This window comes from Theropithecus gelada, chromosome 15 (assembly GCF_003255815.1).
Source record: "Theropithecus gelada isolate Dixy chromosome 15, Tgel_1.0, whole genome shotgun sequence".
Taxonomy (NCBI): domain Eukaryota; kingdom Metazoa; phylum Chordata; class Mammalia; order Primates; family Cercopithecidae; genus Theropithecus; species Theropithecus gelada.
The window spans coordinates 27576487-27601389 of NC_037683.1; the positions used below are offsets into that span (position 1 = coordinate 27576487).

The 24903-nt window shown below is 48.4% G+C and overlaps 1 protein-coding gene across 1 annotated transcript in view; it reads right to left on the reverse strand.

Annotated features, from left to right (window-relative positions):
• The window catches only part of RGS3 (regulator of G protein signaling 3), a 115546-nt gene that overhangs the window by 41366 nt on the left and 49277 nt on the right, over positions 1–24903 (reverse strand). Inside the window, 2 exon segments of the mRNA XM_025358832.1 lie at positions 17104–17226; positions 24833–24876. Coding sequence (XP_025214617.1) covers positions 17104–17226; positions 24833–24876 — 167 coding nt within the window.

Genomic DNA, 24903 nt, shown 5'->3' on the forward strand with positions numbered 1-24903 from the left:
AGAAATTTCTATTCAAGCAAACTATGACTCAAACATGAGGACAAATATTTTCAGGCTTACCGGGATAAGAAAGGATACCACCCACAGACCCTTTCTGGAAAAATTACTCAAGAAAGCTCTACAGACAAAAGTGAATTAAAATCGAGAAGTCAAGAATGAGATGATGTGGTATGTGAGAGACAGAGGCAAGCCATGAAAACGGAAACATTTAGAGCCTTAACTACTGATAACTAAAAGTGCAATTTTAAGTAAATGATTCTCAAAACAGAATAGTGCTAATGTTTAAAAATAGTCACAACCAGCCGGGCACGGTGGCTTACACCTGTAATCCTAGCACTTTGGGAGGCCAAGGCAGGCAGATCACGAGGTCAGGAGTTTGAGACCAGCCTGACCAAGAGGGTAAAACCCTGTCTACTAAAAATACAAAAATTAGCTGGGTGTAGTGGCAGGCGCCTGTAATCCCAGCTACTCAGAAGGCTGAGGCAGGAAAATCACTTGAACCTGAGAGGTGGAGGTTGCAGGAGCTGAGATTGCACCACAACCGGAAACTGAAATTCCAGATAATTAGAACAATACCTAGGAGGTATGGAGGAAAGCAGAGAAGTATAGTCCAGCCCACATGATCATTATGGGTTAGAGGCCATGAGGACAGGCTACTATGGATCTGGTGTCATTCCTGATGTTGAAATATGTTTGTGACAAAGGTAACGGTAAAGCCACTAGCAGACTAGAATTAGGGTGTATAACTCCAAAGGAAATTTTGCAGAAGAATAATAGGAGTTGGCCTTGGGATGTTTACTACTAAACCATATTCTGAAGCTAAAGTCATTAAGTCTAACCTGATGTAGGAATAGACAGATCAATGAGGGAGATGAGAGAGCTTAGAAGCCAAACCACCCATATGTGGAAATTTGGTCTATGATAAGTGAAAAAAGGAAAGACAATTCAAAAAAACTGGGTTGGAAATACTGGCCAAACCATTTGGGGGAAAAAACTAATAAGAGTTCCATCTGACACCAGGCACTAAATTAATTGCAGATGAATTTAAAATATAAATGCAAAAAATAAAAGAATAAAAGTACCTGAATAAAATTTAGATGAATATTTCTCATAATCTAGGGGTAGGAAAGACCTTAGAAAATATAGGTGCTCCCAACCCCACCAAAAAAACTTGATTACAAAAAAAGTTTACTTCTAAATGATAAAAGATACTATAAAGTTAGAAGGTAAATGACAAACTAGAAAAATAATTATAACCCATATAATAAGCACATGGTTAATATTCTAACCACATAAAGAGCTCTTACAAATGAGATAATGCCTCAGTCAAAAACTGGGCAAATGACATGAACTGACAGGCCAAAGCAGAAATATAGGTGACTGATCAATATAAAAAGAGGCTGGGCGCAGTGGCTCATGCCTATAATTCCAGCACTTTGGGAGGCTGAGGTGGGTGGATCACTTGAGGTCAGAAGTTCAAGACCAGCCTGGCCAACATGGTGAAACTCCATCTCTACTAAAAATACAAAAATGTAGCTGGGGCCGGGCGCGGTGGCTCAAGCCTGTAATCCCAGCACTTTGGGAGGCCGAGACGGGTGGATCACGAGGTCAGGAGATCGAGACCATCCTGGCTAACACGGTGAAACCCCATCTCTACTAAGAAATACAAAAAACTAGCCGGGCGAGGTGGCGGGCGCCTGTAGTCCCAGCTACTCGGGAGGCTGAGGCCGGAGAATGGCGTGAACCCGGGAGGCGGAGCTTGCAGTGAGCTGAGATCCGGCCACTGCACTCCAGCCTGGGCGACAGAGCGAGACTCTGTCTCAAAAAAAAAAAAAAAAAAAAATGTAGCTGGGTATGGTGGCATGTAATCCCAGTTACTCAGGAGGCTGAGGCAGGAGAATCGCTTGAACCCGGAAGGTGGAGGTCGCAGTGAGCCGAGATGGCGCCACCACACTCCAGCCTCTGTGACAGAGCAAGACTCCATCTCAAAAAATAAAATAAAATGAATCTCAACCTCACTAATAATGAAATAAATGTAAATTAAGATTAAATATAAATTTTCACTTCTTGTACCAACAAAGAATTAAAAGCAATTTAACATTCCATTTTACGTAGGGTGAACTCTCATTCACTGTGAGTAGGAATGCAAATTGTACATGTACTTAACCTCTGTTCCTTTGGTTTCTCAATTAAAAAATGGGATAAGAACAATACTGTTGGGGAGATGACATGTGTAAACAGAAGGAAAGCATTTTTAGAGCACTTCGGCAGTGTGTGCCACACTCCTAACAGAAAAGCACAGCAAGATATTTACTGCAACATTGCTCAGAATATCAAAACATTAGAAACAATCTAATCATGCATCAATACACTAAATACATTATGGTAACTGGGACTACAGGTGCCTGCCACCACACCAGCTTTTATATATATACACACACATATTTTTAGTAGAGACAGGTTTTCACCATGTTGCCCAGGCTGGTCTTGAACTCTGGACTCTGGATCGGCCCGCCTCAGCCTCCCAAAGTGCTGGGATTACAGACTTGAGCCACCGTGCCCAGCAGTACAGCCACTTTGGAAAACAGTCTGGTAGTTTCTCAAAAAGTTAAACATTAGTTACCATTTGGCCCAGCAATTCCACTCCTAGGTATATACGTAAGAGTAATAAAAATATATGTCCATACAAAAAAACTTGCATAGAGATATGTATGGCAGCATTATACAGAATAGCCAAAAGGTGTAAACAACCCAAAATATCCATCAACTGATGAACGATTAAACAAAATGTGATATTCCATACAACAGAGTATCATTCAGCCATGAAAAGGAATTAGGTGCTGATACATGCTACAACATGGATGATCCTGAAAACATTACACTATATGAAAGAAGCCAGTCACAAAAGTCCAAATATTATATAATTCCCTTTATATGAAATGTCCAATATAGGCAAATCTACAGAGATGAAAAGTATGAACTAATGGTTGCTTCGGGTTGGAGGAGATGGGGAAATTAATGGATGATAGCTAAGTAGTATGATTTCTTTTTGAGATAATGAAAATGTTCTAAAATTGATTGTGGTTGTGGTTACACAAGTGTGTGAATACACAAAAAATTATTGAATTGTGTACTTTAAATGGGTGAATTGTATGGCATTTGAATTAAATCTCAATAAAACTACTCTAAAACAAATTATAGATATGACTAATAAGTCAGAAACATCTGTAGTTTAAAGAAATTATAAAAATAAAAGGCTAACATACAAATATCCTTATTATAGAAAGAGCTCTTTGTGAATTAATAATTAAACTATAAAAGTCCCAATAGAAAAATGAGCAAAAGACTTGCACAGGCTATTCCCAAAAGAGGCAACACAAGTGACTAGAAGGCATATAAATAAATGTTCAACATCTCTAATAATGAAAAAAAGAACCTATTAAAAAATGTAACAATATACCGCGTTGGTAATGATGAGGGGGAATAAACATTTTCTTATCCAGACTATCTCAGTTTGCTTGATTTGACAAGATTTTCAGTGCTAAAAAGGGAAAATCCCAGGCAAAGCAGGATGAGCTGGTCAATCTAGATGAGATTAGAAATCAGTACAACCTTTCTGCAGGGTAATTTGGCAATAGGATCAATAATCTATTTTATAAATATATAACCTTTGACCCAAAACTCTACTAAAGGGCGTTTATTTTAACAAAACATTCATTCATTCAACAAATATTTGTTTATTTAGTTCCTTTTTGAAATGAAGTTTCACTCTGTTGCCCAGGCTGGAACGCAGTGGCACAATCTCGGCTCACTGCAACCTCCACATCCCAAGTTCAAGTGATTCTCCCACCTCAGCCTCCCCAGTAGCTGGGACTACAGGCATGCACCACCATGCCTGGCTAATTTTTGTATTTTTTGGTAGAGACAGTGTTTCACCAAGTTGGCTAGGCTGGTCTCGAACTCCTGACCTCAGTGATCCACCCACCTTGGTCTCCCAAAGTGGTGGGATTACAGGCATGAGCCACTGCACCCAACAAATATTTATTTAGAGTCAAATCTGTACTAGTGTTGAGCTGGATGCTGGGGATGCCAAGATACACCTAAGAGGATTTTTTTTTTTTTTTTCATTCAGAGACAGGGTCTCACTGCTGGAGTGCAGTGGTGTAATCATAGCTCACTGTAACCTCGAACTCAGGCTCAAGCCATCCTCCCACCTCAGCCTCCTGTACAAGGACTTTTATCTGAGGTTTTTGTAACAAAGAAAAATTGCAAGCAACCTGAATGATAAACAACTGAAGATTACTTAAATAAAGCATGTTTCATCTACACAATGAAATACTCCACAGGCACTAAAAATGATGTTGTAGAAGAATATTTATTGAAATGGAAACATGGATACACTACGCTGTTAAATGGGGGAGAAAAAGCAGGTTAGAAAATTGCACCAGTAACCCCAATTTGCAAATAAGATATATGTATGTATAAACGAATGCCTGACAGGACACATTCCAAAATGTTAACAGTGGTTTATCTCTGGGTGCTGGGATTAAGGATGAACTTCATTCCCTGTTCTTGGTTCATCTGTATTAAATGTTTTCTTCATAATAAACATCAATCACATGGATTACTTTTGCTACAACACAACAACAACAACAACAAAAGTCAACTGCATTAAAACAAAGAAAAAACAACTTCCCATGCCCCATGAGTGGAGGCCCCAAGGAAGGGGGTTATAGAAAGTCAGATATATGTTCATGGCTTGGTTTTGCAACAAGAGCTACTATTAAGTACCTACTGCATGCCAGGCATTACGACAGATCCCCTTTGATCTTCATAAGACCGCAGTGAAATCAGTGTTCTTGTCTCATTTTACAGATGTTCTGTGACCCACCAGTAATCCCACGGCTAGTGAGAGGAAGAGCTAGGATTTGAACCCTGGCCTGTCTGTCTCTAAACCTGTAGGAGTCTGCTACCACCTCAGCTGCCTCTGTTCCTGGGGAGGGGCAGGGAAAGATCCTGAGCTACTAAGGCCTCTGTCCTGCAGGCCAGATCTAGGCTGGTCCTTGTCCTTCCTCCCTGCAGACAGTCCAAAGAAAGGAGGACAAGTCAGCAAGGGAGGGGACACCAGCAAGAGGAGGTGTGGCACTGGACAGTCGGCTGGCTGAGGTCAGGGCTCAGGATGGGCTAGCCGGGGACTCCTCGCCTGCCAGGCGACTCTCAGGAAGCCTGACCACATCCGGTCCCAGGAGTTCCCAGGCTCTGTGCGCCCAAAGGCAGTGACAGCAAACCTCACAAGGCCTGCAGCCACTGTGCTGAAACAGCCAGGGAAAAATGGCCTGCCAACTGGGCCCTTCTCCCTGGGTTTGCTTGCCACCAGCCAGTGCTTTCTGCTCTCCGGGCCTCCAGGGCCTCCTCGCCTGTATGAGGAGGGGGTGTGAGAGCTGATGGCTCCAGGACCCTCCCAGATGGAATTATGTGACTCCATGGGACTTCCGCACATCGGGCCTGGCAGGAAGAGGAAGGGGGTGAGGTCTCCCCACCCAGCTCCTGAAGGAGCCCCCTCCTCTTCCCCTCAGCTCCATTCCCACTGCTATTTTTAGAACAGACCTCAGGGAGCGTCTCCACCAGTCCAGCCATGCTCCTAGCTGCAGGTAAAACACAGCAGCCCCATTCATTCTGCTCCAGCAAGCACACGCCAGGAATTTACAGACAAGCCAGAGGACTAGACAACCTCTCCCCACACCATTAGCTGAGCTGCTTTCTCACTATTTCCATTACAGCCCAACATGGTGACTTGTATTTCCTAAGGCCAACACAGTGAGTTGCTGAGTGAGACAACTCTGAGACCATCTGTGCCCCTCCTCCACCCCCAGCCCAGCAGAATCTTCAGAAGTCACCAACTACATGCCCTTGGCCAAGTTTCTGCCTCTTTCACTTGGTTTCTACAGTCTAGCTTGTTAATCAATTGATCTCAGTGAGGGAGGGAGGAGGCTTTCCAGCTCCATGTTCAAAGTTTCTAGGGTTCTACCAATATTCTAGTCACTCATAAAATAAATGTTATATTCCCAAAGTCCACCTGAGTATTGATTATAGGCCTCTGAATGCATTTTCGCACTCAAAAGTATGTTATAAATGGTGGTCAGCTTCCTAGGCCAGCCTACTTAACCCTTAATAGTCTTCCATCAAGTAGAAAGAGTAGAAAACCATATTGCAATAATATACTTAAACCAAAACAGAAACCCACTAACATTTAGGACAATTTTCTTGAAAATTTATCTTGGGTAGGGTTATCCCAGCAGAAGTGGGTAGGTACTAAAGGTAATGAAAAAGTCAATGGCAACTTATGGGGAAGAGTCTGAAGGAGACTTCTGACCACACCAGAAATGAAAGGACTGCAAACCAGTGACCACAAATTCCACACAGAAATTAGCCTGATGCATTGGACTGGGAGTTGGAAAGGTTAAAGAATGTACTTGCATACATACTCGGTTGGTGCCAAAGTAATTGCAGTTCTCATCATTACTTTTAATGGAAAACACCACAATTACTTTTGCACCAACCTATATATACGTGAAGTTGAAACATAGAGTTCAGTGTGTGTGCCCAGCCACCTGAGCAGAAAGGAAGGAGGGAATGGGAAGATACAGGGTTGGAGAGCCCGTCTTGTGCTGGCCTCCCACGAGGGAGGCTGGAAGAGGCACCTCTAGGGGAGAGGAGGCAGTAATGTGCTCATAATTTGGGTGTCTGTGATGAGGACCACTTTCTGTCTAAAATATACCTATGTGTGATGAGTACATGATGAATATTCACCAGGAACAACATTTGCATAGGGCCATACACATATACTCTGTTTCAATGTGAAAACTAAAATGCCTGTTCCCTTTCTTCTTTTCGCCTGGTATTAGAGTACCGAGGCTTTGCAGTCTGCCCATTCTCCCCTCTGAAATCCCTCATGGAGCTGTTTCTATGGAACACCTATGTGTCTCCAGACAGTGACTGTGATGAAGAACCTAGCCAATTCTCCCCCTAGACCAGGATCTCCAACTTTTCTGAGGGGAGTAGCTACTTTATCATACTCATCTTTATTGTTATATCCTGATAATCTGGAATCAGATGACTCCTGGAGACCATCTGAATTCAACTCCCTCATTTTTCTTGGTAAAGGAACGGATGATCAGAGATGTGAAGCAATTTACTCAAGGTCACATGGTGAGTACCAGCAAAATCAGGACTCGAGGCAAGATTTTCAGAATCGCCCGCTGGTTTTCTCTGCGAGCAAGGGGCCCGGTGAGAGGTAAGCTCCGCAACCCACAGCAGCAGCTCCAACTGGGTTTCCTTTCCCTCTGGGAATTCCCCAGCATCAGCGTGGGAACACGGTGGTATCCATGACCCTGAAGTGAAACTGGTCAGACCTTCATAAACCAAGTGTAGATCCATGCTCTGGTCTCCACAAAGCTGAGGTGCAACAGAAGAAGCTCTGAATCCAAAGAATCAGGAGACCTGAGCTCTGGTCCTGGCTCTGATACTAACCTTTCTCATGATCCTGGCCAGGTCATTTCTCTTTTTGCACCTGTTTCCTCGTCTAGTTCTAGAATATAAGAGAGTTGAACTGGACAGCCTAATTCAATCCTACCTCTACGGAGCACCTACTATGGACCAAACAACAATAGAACCAAAGACAAATAAAATATAACATCCACTTGCTCCCAAGAAGGAAGCTCATAGTCATCCAGGTGCTAACGATGAATTGTGCTAAGGCAGAAAAAGTACTCTGGGAACCACGAAGGGGGAAGTCAGGACTCCTGATGCGTGCCTGAGAAAGGTGTTCTCAGAGGAGCCACTAAGCATCGAAGGTTGAGGATTACATCCGGCGGGGACAGCCAAGCAGGGCAGTCAACATCAGGCAGATCAAACACCCTAACTGTGAATGTCTACAGTGAGTTTAGAGAAGGGGAAATAGTGCGGTGTGGCTGGGCTCCAGGTGCAAAGCAGGAGTGTAGTGCTACCAAGGAGAGCCTGGAAAGCCAAGCTTTATTCTGAAGACAGTGGCCTCCCACAATGGTCTTTAAGCAGGAGTGTAACAGCCCAGCCTCCCTGGCCCTCCCAGCTTGGATGGTCCGGACTTACAGGAAAGCTGTATAGCTAAATAATCCAAAGCAGGTGCCCTGGAGCTGGGCTGCCCAAGTTTCAATCCTAGCCACCCACTAGCTGTGTGACCTTGGGCATGTTTCTTAACTTCTCTGAGACTCAGCATCTTCATCTCTAAATTGGGCATAGTGAGAGTAAATGTGTAACAGGGATAACACATCTCATAAGTCTGCATGAGGATTAGATGAGACAGGGTAGGTGAAAAGCTTGGCCCTGTGCCTGGCTCCTCTTGTAAGAGCCCATCAGATTACCTTCTGGTATCATTCTACCTTTAAAACCAAGGATCTGGGAACAGTTTGGAGGATGGATGGCTCTATTGAGAGAAAGTCTTCAGGGAAGAGAAGGCAAAGACAGGATAGAGGGTAAGGTTGCACTGTCTTCTTCAGGAGCTAAAAAAAACAATAGCAAGACAGCTGAGACCAAGAGCAAGACAGCGAAGAAGGCAGTCTGTCCACCAATAGGGCAGCAGCAGGGAACGGGGAGGAGAGCTGGAGGCTGCCTGGAAACAGCTTTTTAGGGAGAAGAGTCTGCATCTCTTGGGGGAGATGGCTGAAATCAGATCCAATTCCCTGTTACTCAGGGCTGAGAGTCTAAATCAGTCAATTAGCAAAACCTGGGCACAAAACCTGGCAGGTTCAGCATGGGCAGGCTCTCTCCCTGTCCTCAGCTGGTCTCAGGTCAAAGGCCTCCTTCCAGTACTTAAGCTGGGCACAAGCCACCCTGAGCCTGAAGTTATACCTCTTTGCCTTTGGCCAACATTCCATCACTGCCAAGCATTTCAGGACTCTGTCTGCTGATCCTTTTGATGCCAAATTCAAAAGGGGAAGGGGTGTAAGCTACCCATTCCAGAGCTCCCCGAGAACCTGTCTTAAGGAGCTCAATCTGATCTCTCATTTTAGTCTTTTTTCAAATCTTGTGGGAAGCTATTGATCTTTTCAGCCTGTGCCACCCTCAGGAAAATGCATTCTGGAAGTTTATTCTCCACTGGGTGGAAATTAAGGCATCTCATTTTATTTATCCTAAAAGCATCCCCTCTACAGCTTGATGGGCCACCGCTTCTGACATGCCGGATATCCCTCTCTTGCCTCTTCCTGGAGATGATTGATTTCTCTTACTTCTGTCCCTAAAAGGCAAACCTTTTTATCTGAAATGAGCGGTAGATGAGATTCAAAGGCCTCGGCTTGAGGGCAAGCTTGGCCCTTGCCAGCTGTGTGACCTAGGATAAAACATCTAACTTCTCAGAGCCTTGGTCTCTTTCACCCATAAAACAAGGCTGCTGGGAGGCTGAGGGGAGATCATGCCTGGGGACCCCAGTTGCTGTCTCCAAAGTTCAGGCTCTCACTGTGGGGCTTTCGCTGTGGGGAGTCCTTCCACATTGCAAAACTGCCTGCATCTTCACTTTGCAAAACCCTCTTGGTGCCTTGGTGCCATGTGTGACAAATGAGGACTTTGGTGGGAGAATTCATGGGGAAAAAATAAAGAATAAAAATACAAGACATATATAAATAAATGTCATTATTTCCAAAAGGTCTGCAATGTCTCAACTCCCAAATGGCCAAAAGACCCAGGTCAGCAGAGATCCAGGACTGATGGCTTACAGGATAGATGAAGAAATTTTAAAAGACCCAGAGCCTGAGGCATTAAACAAACAACCAAACAAACAAACGTGAAAATAGGATCAGAGAGTCGGGGGTGAGTGGTGAACTAAAGAATAACTTTGTATTCAAGTTGCACAGATGGTCTTTCCAACAATAAATGGTTGTGCTCCCATCCTCCCAGCTCCTGGGCCTAAGACACCAAACCAAGACAATTGGCCCATCAGGAAAGAGGCCATTGTGTGCTTCTTAGCATGATTTATGTAGTAGGGAGGGGCTCGGCAATGCTTCCCGTGACTATAGCTCTCAAGTGCAATTTCGATAGCTTGTTCATCATCCTGGACAGCTAGGATGGACTGGGATGCTGGACAGCAGTGGCCATCAGGTCATGTTTCATCTTCTTGAGCCTGTGGAGCCAAATTAATTGTTCCATCGATTTGAGAGGCAGAGCAGCAACGGTGCTATGGCTCACCACAGTCACTGCCCAAGGCCCACCAGGAACTGATGTCTGCTTCCCTAACAGCTGGGCCTGGGACCCTGATGTGAGCATCTGCTCGACTCAGCAGCTTGTCAGGACAGGCTGGGTGAAAAGTCCTGTCCCCAGGGCTGTGTGCTGCATTCAGATTGTCCATTTTTTTGTGGCCAGAGCTTCTGTCCTCTGCACCTGTCTGGTAGACACAGGTAGGTCACCAGGTCCAGGAGAGACGAGCTTGCTGCCTTCCCAGACAGGCGAGTCTCCTGTGCCTCACATTCCCCTTATGTCATTTTGTAAGGGAATCAAATGAAATCAAAGTGCAGCTTGCTGTCTGTGCAGACCCAGCTGCTCAGCCTCTCACAATTCCCCCCCCCGGCAGGCTGAGCCCTGGAAGACAGAGATACTGTGTATCACTGGTCCCAGTCCAGGCAGCCTCTACTCCCCTGCTGGGTGGGGGGCATTGGTCTGGTCACGGGCAGATCCAGCCCATCCCCTATTAGACTGCTGAGTCAATATGTCTGATCTTTCCTAGGTTGAGAGGAGGATAAGTGGGAGGTAAGGGGTGTATTCTCTTCTAGGCCACTATTTTTGGGGTTCAAGTGGCCATAGCAGCTGAGCAAGCTCACAGGGGCACAAGAACCTTTCTCTAAAGATGCTGAGGTCTTACACAACATGAAGAATGTCCACGGTCAGGCAGCCTCTCTGGCCTGAGCCAGCCCTCAGCCTCTCTGATCCTCTTTTCCTATGCAAGTGACTCTAATCCTCTTGATACACTTTTGCCCATGAGCCGTGCAGCAGGCAGTCAGTGGGGTGGGCTCATACTGCTGTCCCCTTGGTTGGTCTTCCTTCAGCCCTGTGGCAGGACAGTCTCCACTAGAGCTGCTAGGCCACCTCCAGCCCAGTCCCTGGCCCTTGGGAGCCCCACAGAAAGCAAGCCAAGTCAGTTTCCAGGGCACTGTGTGGCAGCTTCTATCACAATGCTCAGCATAGGACGGAAAGACAGCACAGCGGCCCCTGCTAAGGCCTGGGCAGCCGTGAACTCTCCCACCTAGCCCAGGCCGAGCACTCACTGCTCCCAACTTCCAGGAACATTCCTAGAACTCAGCACTGGCCCCCTACCCAGGCCTGGCCAAAAGGTGGCTCTGTGAGGAAGGTCCTAATCCTCACTCACATCCACTGAGAGAGGGGCCATTGAGGAGGAGGGTAGGCAGGGGGATGAGGCAGGGAGTCATCTCTTCTCCTCCAGAGCCTGGCATTCAGGCACCCACCTCCCCAGCCACCATCCAGCACAAGCCACCAGGACAGACCTCACCTGGTTAACTGAACGAGCCCTCTAACTGATCTCACACCCACTTGGGTCCCTCCTATGTGTAAACTGATCTTGTAGAAATGTACCTGCAACTCCCTTCCTCAAAAGCCTTCAATGGCTCCCCAGTGTATCTAGAATGAAATCAACAAGACATCAACCACCAAACCCTGCACAGTCAGGCCCTCGCCCACTGTGTCTTGCCCTTCACTAAGCTCCAGCCACACTGGCCTGCTTGCCATTCCTCCAGCCCGCTGAGCTCCTTCCCATCTCAGGGACTCTCCACGTGCTATTCCATCTACCAGGAACACTCTTCCCCAAGTCCAGGACTGGCTCCTTCCTCTCCAGCCCACAAGTCTAGGTTTAAAAGTTATGTCCTTCCCCATCTCCACCCCCACACACAGCAATCTAAGTACAATTCCCTCTTGAAGAAATCTGTGTTTTCCTTCATAGATGATCACAGCTTGCCATCACGTGTGTGCATGTGTGTGTTGGTGCTGACTTATTTAGTGCTCACTCCCAGCTGGACTGAAATCTTGATGACAGCGAGACGGTATCCGACTTTTTCTCCACAGTATACCCAGCTCCTAGCACAGAGCCTGGCATAAAGTAGATGCACCCGACATATCCATCGAATGAATGAGCCAATGTGTACAGGTGGAAAATGAGTGAATGGGCAGAGATGTCCTCTGGCAGCAGCAGATCATGGCATTGTTCTTCATCAGGGTGACTTCTCCCAACCTCTCCTGCTGCCCCCAAGGCAGGTCCAGGAGCCATCACTGGAAGCCCAGATGTGGAATGTCCTCCTCCTCCTCCTCCTCCTTGGAAGGAAGAAGCCTCTGAGTCCTCTCCTCTTGGGGCTTTCTGCTGCCAGTCTCTGCATGCCCACAAGGCCTCTCACACCACTGTGGTCCTTCTGTTGACGCACCCTTGGGACCACTCCCTTCAGATGACCCTAGGCCCACCATCTTGGTCCTCTGTTTTGGGTCCAGTTGAGGTGAGGTTACTGTGTGGTAGGGGATGCCCAAGAAAGGGTTAAGTTGCCAGAAGCAGAGTCCCGCCCTTGGGTTTGCTCAGCCAATCAAAGTCTGTCCTGATGAGGTAAAGCTTCTATCCTGGGTGGCATTGGTTGAGTTGACCGGCCCCATCTCCTGCTGGAGAGAGCCGAAAGGGTGGAGTTTCTGTGGAACCAGACAGAACTGGAATTAGCTCGCTTTCTACTCAGGCCAGGCTGCCTGACTGCAGGACCTGCCTCTGCTCCTTTCTAATGCACTCACACACCCTGGCATCTCCAGGGCTGTCTCTAGTGGCCCCAGTGGAGATGACAAGGTGGCACGCACCTCACTGTCACATCTGGGAGAAGTCTTAGAGCCAGAGCAGACAAGGAGGCCTCAGTTTCCCTGCCTGGGCCCCTGGAATATGGCAGGTGTCTACCAGGAAGTGACATGGAGCAGTTGTCACATGTGCTCCGAGCACCAGCAGCAGCTTCAATGAACAAGGGCCCGATGAATCTTCCCATATGGGCAGCACTTTAAGACCATGACAGTGAGAATGATAGCGGCTAGTTCAGAGTTCATCTTGCATGTCACTTTGCAAAGCACATCCTGAGTTCAATCCTCACAAGAAGCCTCTTAATCCATCCACTTTACTGATGCAAAAACTGAGTCTCAGAGAGGCTAAGTGGCTCACCTGAGGTCACATCGCTTACTACGTTATTTTGAACTATCTGTCATGTCTGTCTCCGCCACCAGACTGTGATCTCCTGAGGAAAGGGAGTGATGAATTGTTCTGTGTGTCCCCCCAGTGGAGCACAGGACCTGCCCTGAGAACAGGGCCAGGCCCCACTGCACTGTGTCTGCCCTTATCCTAAGGGCTCGGTTTCCATGCTTCTCAGAAGGCTTCCTGGAGCCCAGCGCAGCACCAGGCACATGAAGGGTACTGAGCAGGAGGCTCATGGCATAGATGATGCTTGGATAGCCAGGACCCCACTGGATCCTTCTTGGGACCCGCAAGCATGGCTTTCATGCTTAGATCACCACTCCAGTGCCCTCCTCACCTCTCTCCTATTAGGAGAATTCCATAGGGACAGGGACCAGGTCTCATTCATCTCTGTGACCCCAAAGGATCTAAACCAGTATCTGGCACTGAGAAGGCGTTTATTATGTATATTTGCTTGAATAATCAAAAGAATATATAACTGCCTCTCCCTTCTAGCTTAGAACCTGAATGGCCACAGGTGGGCCTGGCTCTGGGTTATTCTAGATTAGAAGTCTCGCAGCAGTTCCCCATGCAGGGAGTTTAGTACAAGAATTCCCAGGCAGAAGAAGAAAGGTAGGTGGCCCCCAGCTACAGATAATGAAGCAACAGAGGGGCAGAGCTCTGAAGAGGAAGGAGGGGGTGATGAACAGGAGTAGGAAGTTGAGACAAGAGAGAAAGTAGTTCATTTATTTCTACAAGAAATGGAGACTAGATGGCCCCTGGCCCTCGGCTTTCATGAAAATCACAAGGCTTGGACAGACAGAAAGAGCCATGGGCCCAGTGCCCAGATGGGACTACTGAGGCCACAGCAGTCAGCGGCTGCTGAAGGTCCCACAGCAAGGGTGTGACCTCCCAACTGTTCTTTAAGTCCATCTTCCCCTGACTCCCTCCACCTTCCCAACAAGCATATATTTCATCTTTAAGGTAAATTGCACTTACTATGTTTTGTGAATTTGGGAAGAGCTTTACATTCCTCAAGATATTTAAAGAAGCCCCCACATCTGGGTGTCAGCAGACACTATTGAAAGGAGCATGGAAGTTTGGAGAGTTGCCTTACAAACCCCCTTTTGCCTGAGAGGCATTTGGGTGGGGCAGGGGTAGGGTGGGGGGGTCTAGGCAGTGTTTTCCTTTGTTCAGCAGAAGGTGGAGCATCCGCAGAAAGAAGAAAGAACACAGAAAAGCCATTCAAAGGTGTGCTACTCTTGAGGTCAGGAGTTCGAGACCAGCCTGGCCAACATGGTGAAACCCCATCTCTACTAAAAATACAAAAATTAGCCAGGCATGGTGGCATGTGCCTGGGGTCCCAGCCACTCAGGAGGCTGAGGCACGAGAATCACCTGAACCCAGGAGGCAGAGGTTGCAGTGACCTGAGATCGCACCACTGCACCCCAGCCTGGCTGACAGAGCGACACTCCATCTCAGAGCAAATCGGTCCAGCAGGACCCTTACACCTGAAGAGCAAGCAGTCAGCCTCCGAGCTCTGCTTGGCCCTTCTTCTTCTGCCCTGGAGACGGAGACCTTAGTGGCCAGCCCTTGGTAAAGAGGTTCCTGGTCAGCCCGAGGCTGCCAGGACCTGATGGAACTGAGCACAAGTGGACAATGCTGTGGACCAGCTGGACAGCCAGGTGGGCCCTGTCAGTAAGGTTGCTAAAGCACTGCTAGAACTACCTAGGGCTGGAGAGAATCATATTTACTGGAATTCCTCTCAGGAAGCATTCCATAAGTGTCTAGAAGGAGTAAGTTGCTAAGACTCTTTGCATGTGCATGCTGGCGGTAGGGATGGGGAAGGCTGAGCAGTGAGACCTCTAGGGCCTGCCTGACAAAAGACAGTTATATCATGGGCTTCTGAGGAGGGTGGCCCAAGTGGGGTGTGCCAGTGTGGCGCCAGGCCCAGTTCTTAGGCCTGGGAGATAATTCTGAGGCTGTCCCAGCACTCGGGCCCCCTCCTTCATCCTTCTCCTGTCCAGCACACAGCTTCTCCATGGAACACGCATTTGAAGAGTTTGGGTTTGAAGACGTGTCCAAACTGCTCTGCCCAGGATTCCCATACATCCTAGTGTGGCCCTGAAGCCAGGCCTCAAACCCTCGGGCCCTTCCAGGGTCAGCCAGCCAAGCCCAAAGCCCTTCAGGGACCAGAGCCTGACCCAGAAACAGCCTGCCTTCAGTCACCCTCTGTCCTCCCGAACCTGAAGATGGAGAGATTCTCCAAGGTATTGAGAAGGCTGCTGCTAACACACTCCAAAGTCAGCAAACTCTGATGGTGAGGCACAAAGAGCTCTTTCCCCGAGAAGAGGAGGCACAAGCCCAAAGGAAAACAAACTGAGGGCATGGGTTCAGCCATTCGACGTCCCAGGGGCCACCCCAGTGAAGAAGAGTGGCCTGGATTCTGACTGTGACCAACCCAGGATCAGTGGGGCAGGGCAACCTATAGGCATGGTGACAGGTTTCTGCTCAGTAGAAGAACCTGACAGTGGCAACCAGCCAGTGTTGCAACAAACCACCTGGGGCTGGGCAGGGGGCAATGCATTCCCCACAGCTATGGTTGAGCGAGTGCCTACTGCATACCAGGCACTGTGCTATAGCCCGTATATGCACCCTCTCATTTCATTCTCACAACAACACTTTGAGGGAAGGATTATTGTCCCAGGTTACTGGTGGGGACATCAAGGCACAGAGCAGCAAAGTGACTCCCAAGTTCCCACTGCCAGTTGGTGGTAGAGGGTGGCTCAGAAGTCCGTGCTCTTCCTACTGTCTTCCCTCATCCAAGTTATTCTTGCCACTAGCTAGTGTAAAACAAGAGAACGTTCACAGCTAAGATGATGTAATTCTCAGACCCTCACTCCTTTCAGGAATAGCTGGGGAGCTGCTGTCCACCACTGGCCCTCAGAAGAGGTTGCCAACTGCCTCTTCCCCACCTCCTGCCTCAGAAGGCCTGACCCCCACTGCCCCTGCATAGGCCTGCTGCCCATGGCATGGGGGCCTGAGCGCACCAGGGAGAAGCAAAAAGGCCAGCAAGTTCATAGGCTGCAGCTCTCTTTCATCTCTCCTCTTCCCCCAGATCCAGCAGAGCAACCACCTCAGCAACTTTTGCAGCCAACCAGACCCAATTCCCAAATGCCCAGCACTCTTAGCAAGAGAAGGGACCCGAATGACTCACAAATGAGGTAATATAACTGTATGTTGTGGCTGGCATCGGAGTGTCAAAGGGGAAGGCTGTGTGGTCCAGCTCCTATTCTATCCCCTCTCCCCAGGCACTGGATGGGCTGAGCAGTGCCTGGCCCAGAACAGCCTCCCCCTGGGAGTCTCTAATCTTCCCTGATGCTCCTGCCAGCCAGTCCCCAGCCTCCAGCAGTCGGCTATACTTGGCTCTGGCCCACATGGAACTATACAGCATACAACAGCTTCTGCCGCAAACATCCCCTCTATCACATCCGCCTGGGGCCAATGTTAAACACCAGTGTGCTGCCCCTGGGCACAGGCTACCCAATGGCAGAGGTGAACACATGCCAGGCAGCATCAGGGAGGCCAGCCCAAATTAAACCCTGCCATAGGCAAACCGAAGAACAGAGTGCAGAACTGATGGGCCACGCTTAATTTGGCTCTGTCGTTCTACGTGAGCACTGTCAGACCCACTCAGCAGACCCAATGACATGCCAAGGGGGAGAGACATTCGGGCACAGGCCCCCGCTTGCCAAGAGCTCATTGCCCAGAGCCAAGTTGGAAGCTCAGGCTGGCCCCCAGCTCAATGCAGAGGCTCAAGGGTCCACGCTGGCTGAGGGGAAACAAGGCAGTCAGGCCACAGCTACTGTCAAGGCCCTTACCTTGCTGTCCGGGGGCGACGCTGCCAGCTGTTGCTGCTTGGCGATGTTCTCCGACAGGCACCAGCACACTCTCTTCTTCTGCTCCTGCGAGTGCGCTTCCAAAGTGAATAAGCACTCTGCCTTCTGACGTCAGGGAAAATAGAGAAATGGACAGTCAGGGCTGCTCCCTGGTTCAGGGGGCTCCCAGGCCCAAGCCCATCCCTGTGCTCCAGAGGGTGAGGCTGCAGGCGGGAGGGGAGTGTCCGCCAAAAGCCGCAAATGCACACTAATCCCCAGTGACATCAAGGCAGCCAGAGGCGCAGGGAAGTGGGTTCAAGGGCCAGCTGGCGAGCTGTTGGCCCACAGGTTGGGGGAGGGGAGGGAGGCAGTGGCTCCCAACACAGCAGAAGCCTGTGAAGAGCTGCAGGACAGAGCCGATGAGGTCACCCCTAGGGGCAGGCAGCACAAAGCAGCAGCTGGGCGAGCACGTGGGGAGCCCAGAGGGCCAGGGCCTCGGGCTGATGCTCTGTGGAGCCAGGAACCCTCCCCACCTCCCCTGGCTCACAGAACCCATCTCCCTCACAGCGCTCTCCTCTGATCCCAAGGCCAAGGCTGAACGGGTGGTTGGACGGGCATACCAATAGAACCCAAATAGCAACTCAGGGCCCTCTGGAAAGTCTTTGACGGGCAGGGTCATGTGGCCCTTTGCAGCCCCACTGCCCAGCACATGATCTCGGTCTAATTAGTGACTGTTCGGCTCAGTCGAGGGCAGCAACATCCCCGGCACTGCTGACATTTAGGTCCCGCTTCACTGTTTAACCTTGTTAAGTACTACAGTCTCCTCTCCCCAACTAAACTATAAACTCCTTCTAGAAAGGCCTTTTTCATCTAGGCCTCGTATAGTGCTTAGCAAGCAATGGCCTTGGTAAGCTCTGGTTGCCAGGAGGGACTTCTGGGATGAGGTGAAATCTAGGTCAGCTTTGGCACAAGCACCAGGGAGCTTCAGGGACCCAGAGAGTCGCCCCTAAAGCAGTCAGAGTGTGCTAGGGGTGGGGTAGGGATGGTGGTACATGCCCAGGGTTGCCATCCACAACCGGGTACTCTCATCAGGGGATTACAAGCTCTGTCTGCCTCCACTGGAATTTGATTATAACCCCAAAGGGCTACGATTAGATGAACTCAGCCAGGGAGCTAAGAGCATCAGCTGATCCCTTGGAACAGAAAAAAAAAAAAAAGACAGTGTTTCTATCCAGCCCTTTCTCATTTTGCAGTTGGACAGGCCTGGTTTGAATCCGAGCTGGGCCACTTCCCAGCTGCCAACCTCAGGAAAGTCCCAAGCTGCCTGTGAAATGGGGATATAATGGCATCACTTGGCTTTCAGAGCTACTAGGAGGGCAACCAAGGAGGACAACAATCAGGCCTCAACAAACAGTCACTAGTATTACTATTCAGCAATTCATTTGTTTAATAACTATTTATTGACTGGGCGCAGTGGCCCATGCCTGTAATCCCAGCACTTTGGGAGGCCAAGGTGGGTGGATCATGAGGTCAGGTGTTCAAGAACAGCCTGGCCAACATGGTGAAACCTCGTCTCTACTAAAAATACAAAAATTCGCCGGCATGGTGGCACACGCCTGTAATCCCAGCTACTCAGGAGGCTGAGGCAGGAGACTCACTTGAACCTGGCAGGTAGAGGTTGCAGTAAGCCAGGATCATACCACTGTACCCCAGCCTGGGTGACAAAGCCAGACTCAGCCTGGGTGACAGAGCAAGACTCAGCCTTGAAAAATAAAATAAAATAAAATAAAATAACTATTTATTGAGCACCTGCTCTGTGACAGGGATAGTCCTAGGCATTGGAAATAAAGAGATAAATGAGACATTTATCTCTTAGGGACAGTCCTAGGCACTGGAAATAAAGAGGTAAATGAGACAGACTAAGCATGGGCTCTCAGGTTAGGGGCAAATACAACAATATTTATTATTTATACAAATAAACAATTAAAGAAATAATATATAGCTCTCCCTATCCATGAGTTCTACATCCATGGATTCCACCAACAGAGGATGAAAATTATTTGAAAAAATATTATAGGCTGGTCACAGTGGCTCCCATCCGTAAACCAGCATTTTGGGAGGCCAAGGCAGGGGGATCATTTGCGCCCAGGAGTTCTAGACAAGCCTGGGAAACACAGTGACACCCAGTCTCTACAAAAGTTAAAAAAAAAAAATTAGTTGGGTGTGGTGGTGTGCGCTTGTAGTCCCAGCTACTTGGGAAGCTGAGGTGGGAGGATTGCTGAAGCCCAGGAGCTTGAGGCTACAGTGAGCAATGATTGTGCCACTGCACTCCAGCCTGGGTGACAGAGCAGACCTTGTCTCAAAAAAAAAAAAAAAAAAAAAAAATTCATCTGAACTAAATATGTACAGATACCTTTTCCTGCCATTATTCCCTAAACAATACAGTTTAGCAACTATTTACATAGCACTTACATTGTATTAGGTATTATAAGTAATCTAAAGATGATTTAAAGTACATGGAAGGATGTGTATAGGTTATATGTAAATACTACCCCATTTCGTATCAAGGACTTGAACATCTTTGGACTTTGGTAACTGTGGGGTCCTGGAACAAATCCCTGGTGGATACTGAGGGACAGCTGTAATTACAACTTGTGAAAATGTCATCAAGGTCATAAAGGGAGAGGTCGTACTTGAGGTGATCAGAAAAGGCCTCTTATACAGGCCTTTTATACAGGCCAATACACAAGCTAAGCTAAGACATAACAGTAAGAAGGGGCCAGCAAAAACAATGTTTGGGAGAAGCTGTTCCAGAAACAGCGAATGCAGGTCTTGAGCTGGGGTGGACTATCGCATCAGATGATAGCACCTAGGGACTTCTTCTACCCTGCATCCGACCCAACCCTTAGGAATGCCACCCTTCAGAGTGGAGGCACATCCCACGCTGAGTGCCAGCCATTCCTCTCAGGCCCAAAAGTGCTCAGAAGTTGATCTTCCTAAAAGCATTTGGGGAAAGAGGAAAGAAAGCCCTGCCCACTGGTTTCAGGGAACTGGGTGGTGCGCTGAGGCACTCCTGGAGCTTCCACTTAACAGTTTCCCTCCGCTGCCCAGAACCCTCTAGCCCATGGCAGGGGAAGGATATGGCCAGCAGAAGACCCCAAGATTTCCCAGGGAGAAGCCGGGTGAGGCAGATGCTGACCAGAAGGCTCTCTGCTCCCTGTCTCCAGTGTTCTCATGTAAAGGTTGGGGGTGAGGCAGGAACTGTGGTCCCTTCCAGCTTGGAAAGGCCATCACTCCATGAACCTGGCCCTGGCCCAAGCCTCCCAGTCCTGCTTCTACCCAGCTGGGTGGGCTTTAGCCCATTCCTTAATCTCTCTGAGCCTCCATGTCCTCTTCTCTTTCTGTTCTGAAGCAGGAATTCTGCCTTACTAATAATGCCTTTTGTCTAACTATCAATTTTAAAAAGAATTTTCCAGCTGGGCGCGGTGGCTCATGCCTGCAATCCCAGCACTTTAAGAGGCCGAGGCAGGCGGATCATCTGAGGTCAGGAGTTTGACCAGTCTGGCCAACATGATGAAACACTGTCTCTACTAAAAATACAAAAATTAGCCAGGCATGGTGGTGTGCACCTGTAATCCCAGCTACTCGGGAGGCTGGGGCAGGAGAATCGCTTGAACCCAGGAGGCAGAGGTTGCAGTGAGCTGAGATCGCACCATTGTACTCCAGCCTGGGTGACAGAGTGAGACTCTGTCTCAAGAAAAACAAAAAGAACTTTCCCAGCCATGATCTCATGTTGATCTCGGCAATGCAGTGAAGAGGCAGGGATGGTATGGATTGTTGTCCCCATTTTATGGAAGGGAATGGCCAAGGTTCAGAGTAGCTAAGGACCTCCCTGAGTCTCATCGCCAATGAGGAGCAGAGCTGCAGCTCAAAGCCTTGGAGAACCACATGCTGGGATCTCATCTCCAGCACCTGGGAGGGTCTCATCACCTGGTCAGGCTGCCACATCTGTGGCTGGCAGGAATGTTTCCCTTGCAGACTAGACCAAGAGGCAACAAGAATGCAAAGCCTCCAGGAGAAATTCTGTAGGTAGCTGGGTCTCAGAGCAGCTGCAGAGTTCGCTGGCAGCTTTTTGGATAACTGTCCACTGCTCTAAGCTCCAGGATGGGGTCCCCCTCCCTACAAAAGTATGGAAAAGTTCCCCCCTTGCTGGGAGGGCCTCTCGCAGTGAGAGCCACCTACCCTCAATACAGAGGCAGCCCCCTCAAATCCCATGCCCTGCACAGTGCTAAGACACTTACCAGTGATACCTTGACACTTCTTCCAACAACTTTGCAAGGTAACAGCCGTGATTTTGCCCGTTTTACTGACACCACAAGAACCACCCTCCGCTGCCCTGCACCATGGGAATCTCCTTCGGAAAGCCATATTTCTTCACCTGAGATAGTGACCATATTGCCTGTCTCAACAGCAGAGTGTAGGGCTGGGTCTCTGGCTCTCAGAGCTTGAAGCTGTAATACTAGAGGACCCAGAAGGCTTCCAAGGCAGGGGCAGAACTGGCTGGCTTAGACGGGCAAACATTTTTGGGAGACCTAAGCTTTGGTCTCTCTCTCTTGGCCAGGCCAAGAGAGAGAGAGCACTAAGCCAGCTCCCTCCAGGGAGGCTGAATTCCCATCTGCCTAAATCTGTCTAATTGGGGACACTCATTACCTTCCTGGCTTCCCTCACAAGTAACCCATCTCTTTTAATCCAGGGTGTGATCCAACTCGTCGGTCTCAACACTGATGCCCACTGTGCCCTCAATACCAGGCTCTGGGGTCAAGGCCATAAGCCGCCCTGAAGGCCTCTTCATGTAACTCACTCAGACGGTGCCTCCTGACTATGGAGTGGTCAGCCAAGCACAGACCTTTCAGATCCACTGGCCCTGGCCCAGAAGCACTGGGCACAGACCTGTGTATTTAAACACGGGCATCCTGAAATTCAACCAGACACCAAGCTCCTCTTGACCTCTTTAAAATCCCCTCTTGCCTTACCTCCTTGCTCCTGAATTAACTATATCTTTGTAAAAACCAAAACCTCTTCAGCCATAAATTAAGTTGGTTCATTTGCTTTGATAAAAATTCTGTCATTTAATTCAGTTCTCCTAATGACCCTATAACATAGGTAGGAAGGAAAGCAGCTGCTACCATTTTTCACATGAGAAAACTAAGGCTCAAAGAGGTTATGTCACTGGCCCCAGGAGGTCTTGGGAGAGAGAGATTCACTGTTTGTCTTCTGCCTCCTCCAGAGCCTGTGATCTTACCATATTTGTATAACTGTATATGCACATTACAAAGAATATGAGCTATTCCTCTTAGCTTTCTTTTTAAAAGACCAATAAATCATTTGTGATTTCTCTAATGGAGAGTAAATGAATATGAAAAGCCCTTCCCCTTACTTTGAATTGACAATAACAGTAGCTACCATTTATTGAGCCCTCGTTGTGTGCCAGGCTCTGTGCTAAGTGCTTTGGATGCAAGTCTTACTGAATCTCATTTAATCATTACCACAACCCTGCAGGGTAGGCCTCATCAGCCCCATTTCAGAGATGAGTTTGTAATTTGCCCCAGATCACTCAGAAAATGGAAGAGCCAAGATTCAAATCTAGGTCTTCCTAACTCCAAAACTCTTACATTAATGGAGCCAACATCAGAGTCTAGGTTAGAGAATAGTCCCCGACCAATGTGCCCATGGACCCAACTGACTTCAGAGCCCCCTGTGTTCTGAAGCCAACTGTGGGCTGCATCTGTCCAGTGGATTTGCAGGAACTGAGAAACACACCTGTCCGGGCAATAGAGACCCAGAGCCCAGGACTACTTTAGGATAACACCACCCAGGACCTTGCAGCTAGAGAACAATCAGAGCTGCCACCACCCAGGCAATTGGGCCTTTCTCAATGCAGAGTCAAAAAATGTCTCTAAATCGTGATTCTCTTTTTCTTCTCTGGGTGCCACCTGCATGTCAGGCAATGAAGAGAAATCACTTTTCAGAAGTTCCAACTAAGATGTGAGTTTCAGGCTCTTGATAGGATCCAAAACCACCCATGTTAAGAGTGGCCCAGGCTACAGAGCAAACAGGCATCTTGTCTTCCCTGAATTACAGATGTGCTTCTCCTAAATTGCAACCCACTAAGAGAAGGGAGAGGCTTCTAGCTGCCTGTAAGCTCAATCCCACAGCCCCTGGGGATCAGATCACCTGGCACTTTACTGAAACAAAAAGCCCCAAATCAATATCCCTTCACAATCTCTGGAAGCTGGGAGATCACAGATCCCAGGAAACCAATAGAGCAGAAGTCCTTTTCTCTGGGAAACACTAACCCAACCTGGCAGGAAGCTCTATTGGCATTAAAGAACCTGGAGCCTCCTTTCAGGGACTGCCCCAGAGAATCAGAACCCAGTGTGGTGAGGCTGGAGGAGGAGCCTAGCCTGGTCATGGCTTCTCCTCTCTGCTTGGTTGGCTCTGTGGAACTAAACACCCTCCAGCACTGAAGTGATTCCACCAGCCACTTCCACCAGCCATGTACCCCAAGGGGAATGTGGCTGACACAGGGGAGGACATCCAATGCCCTCTTGGTCCTCAGGTCTGCATTTCAAGCAGCCCAGTTCCCCAGCGGTGTCCACTGCCTCTTTGGAACTCTCTGCCCTCCGCTAAAGCTAACTTCACATCAACTGTCTTGTCCTCCAGGGGGCTGTTGAAAGACTCTCTCTTGGCCTTGCACTTCTTAGCCAGAAACTGAAGGAATGGTTTTCAGTCACAAACTGTGTACAATTCCTTCTCAAAGCGGTGTGTTCCTCTTGGCCACCCAATACAGACTATGTCCCACCTCCCACAAAACAGGTTCCCTGGACTGTTGCATGAGACAAACAAGCGAAGGCAGAGGGCAGGAATGTGTCTAATGCATCCTTGCTTGGAACAGACACTGCCCTGCGGTGAACAGAAAATTCACTGAAAATTGAAAAGTATTTGTATAGCTCAGTGGCTCTCAATTTTTTCATCTTCAAGGATCTCTTGAGTGAAACCCCAGCCTGAATGATATTTTATCTACCAAGCCATATCAAGTAATAAGTTACTTGCCAGATGTTGCTCAGCAAAGGCATAGCACTGCCTATCTAAGCTTCTGATCAGACTGAGATAACCAGGAATCTCAACCACACTGAGTGGGTATCATTCCAGACTGAAACCCAGACACTTGATGTTTGCTGAAGCCTGTATTATCTGGCCCAGGTAAAGGTACAAATACCTTCAGACCTTTTGAAACACTGACAAGACCCTGTACGAGGGGTCGTGGGTGGTACTTCCTGGGAAACATGGAAGCAAGAGGCAGGTGCAAGAATCACGGTGATCTCTAGAGGAAGGGCTATTAACCAGTAAACAGGGTGATGCACAGCTGCCCAGCCACACCCCCACTGAGATTCCTGCAGTTCAGGAGGTCCTGCACAGAAAATCTCAGGGGTCTGTTCTAAGCACTTTCCTTTCCACTGCTCTTTAACACAGAGGTGAGAGAGGCATGGGGTAGGAACAGTTAGTCCCATTCTACCTAGCAAAAAAACTGCTACTCTGGCCTTGCCCAGGACTTTGGCGTAAGTGGGTGTGGAGGCTGGCATTAGAACACTGGTCTAGATCCCAGCCCAGTGTCTCCCCTCAAGCACCAGGTCGAAGATGTCTCTCCTCAAATCCAGAGGAAAGGACTCACCTCTGCTAGATAAAGCACGCAGAATTTCAGGTCTTCTGAAGAACCTTTGAGGGAACAAAAAGTAAGATTTG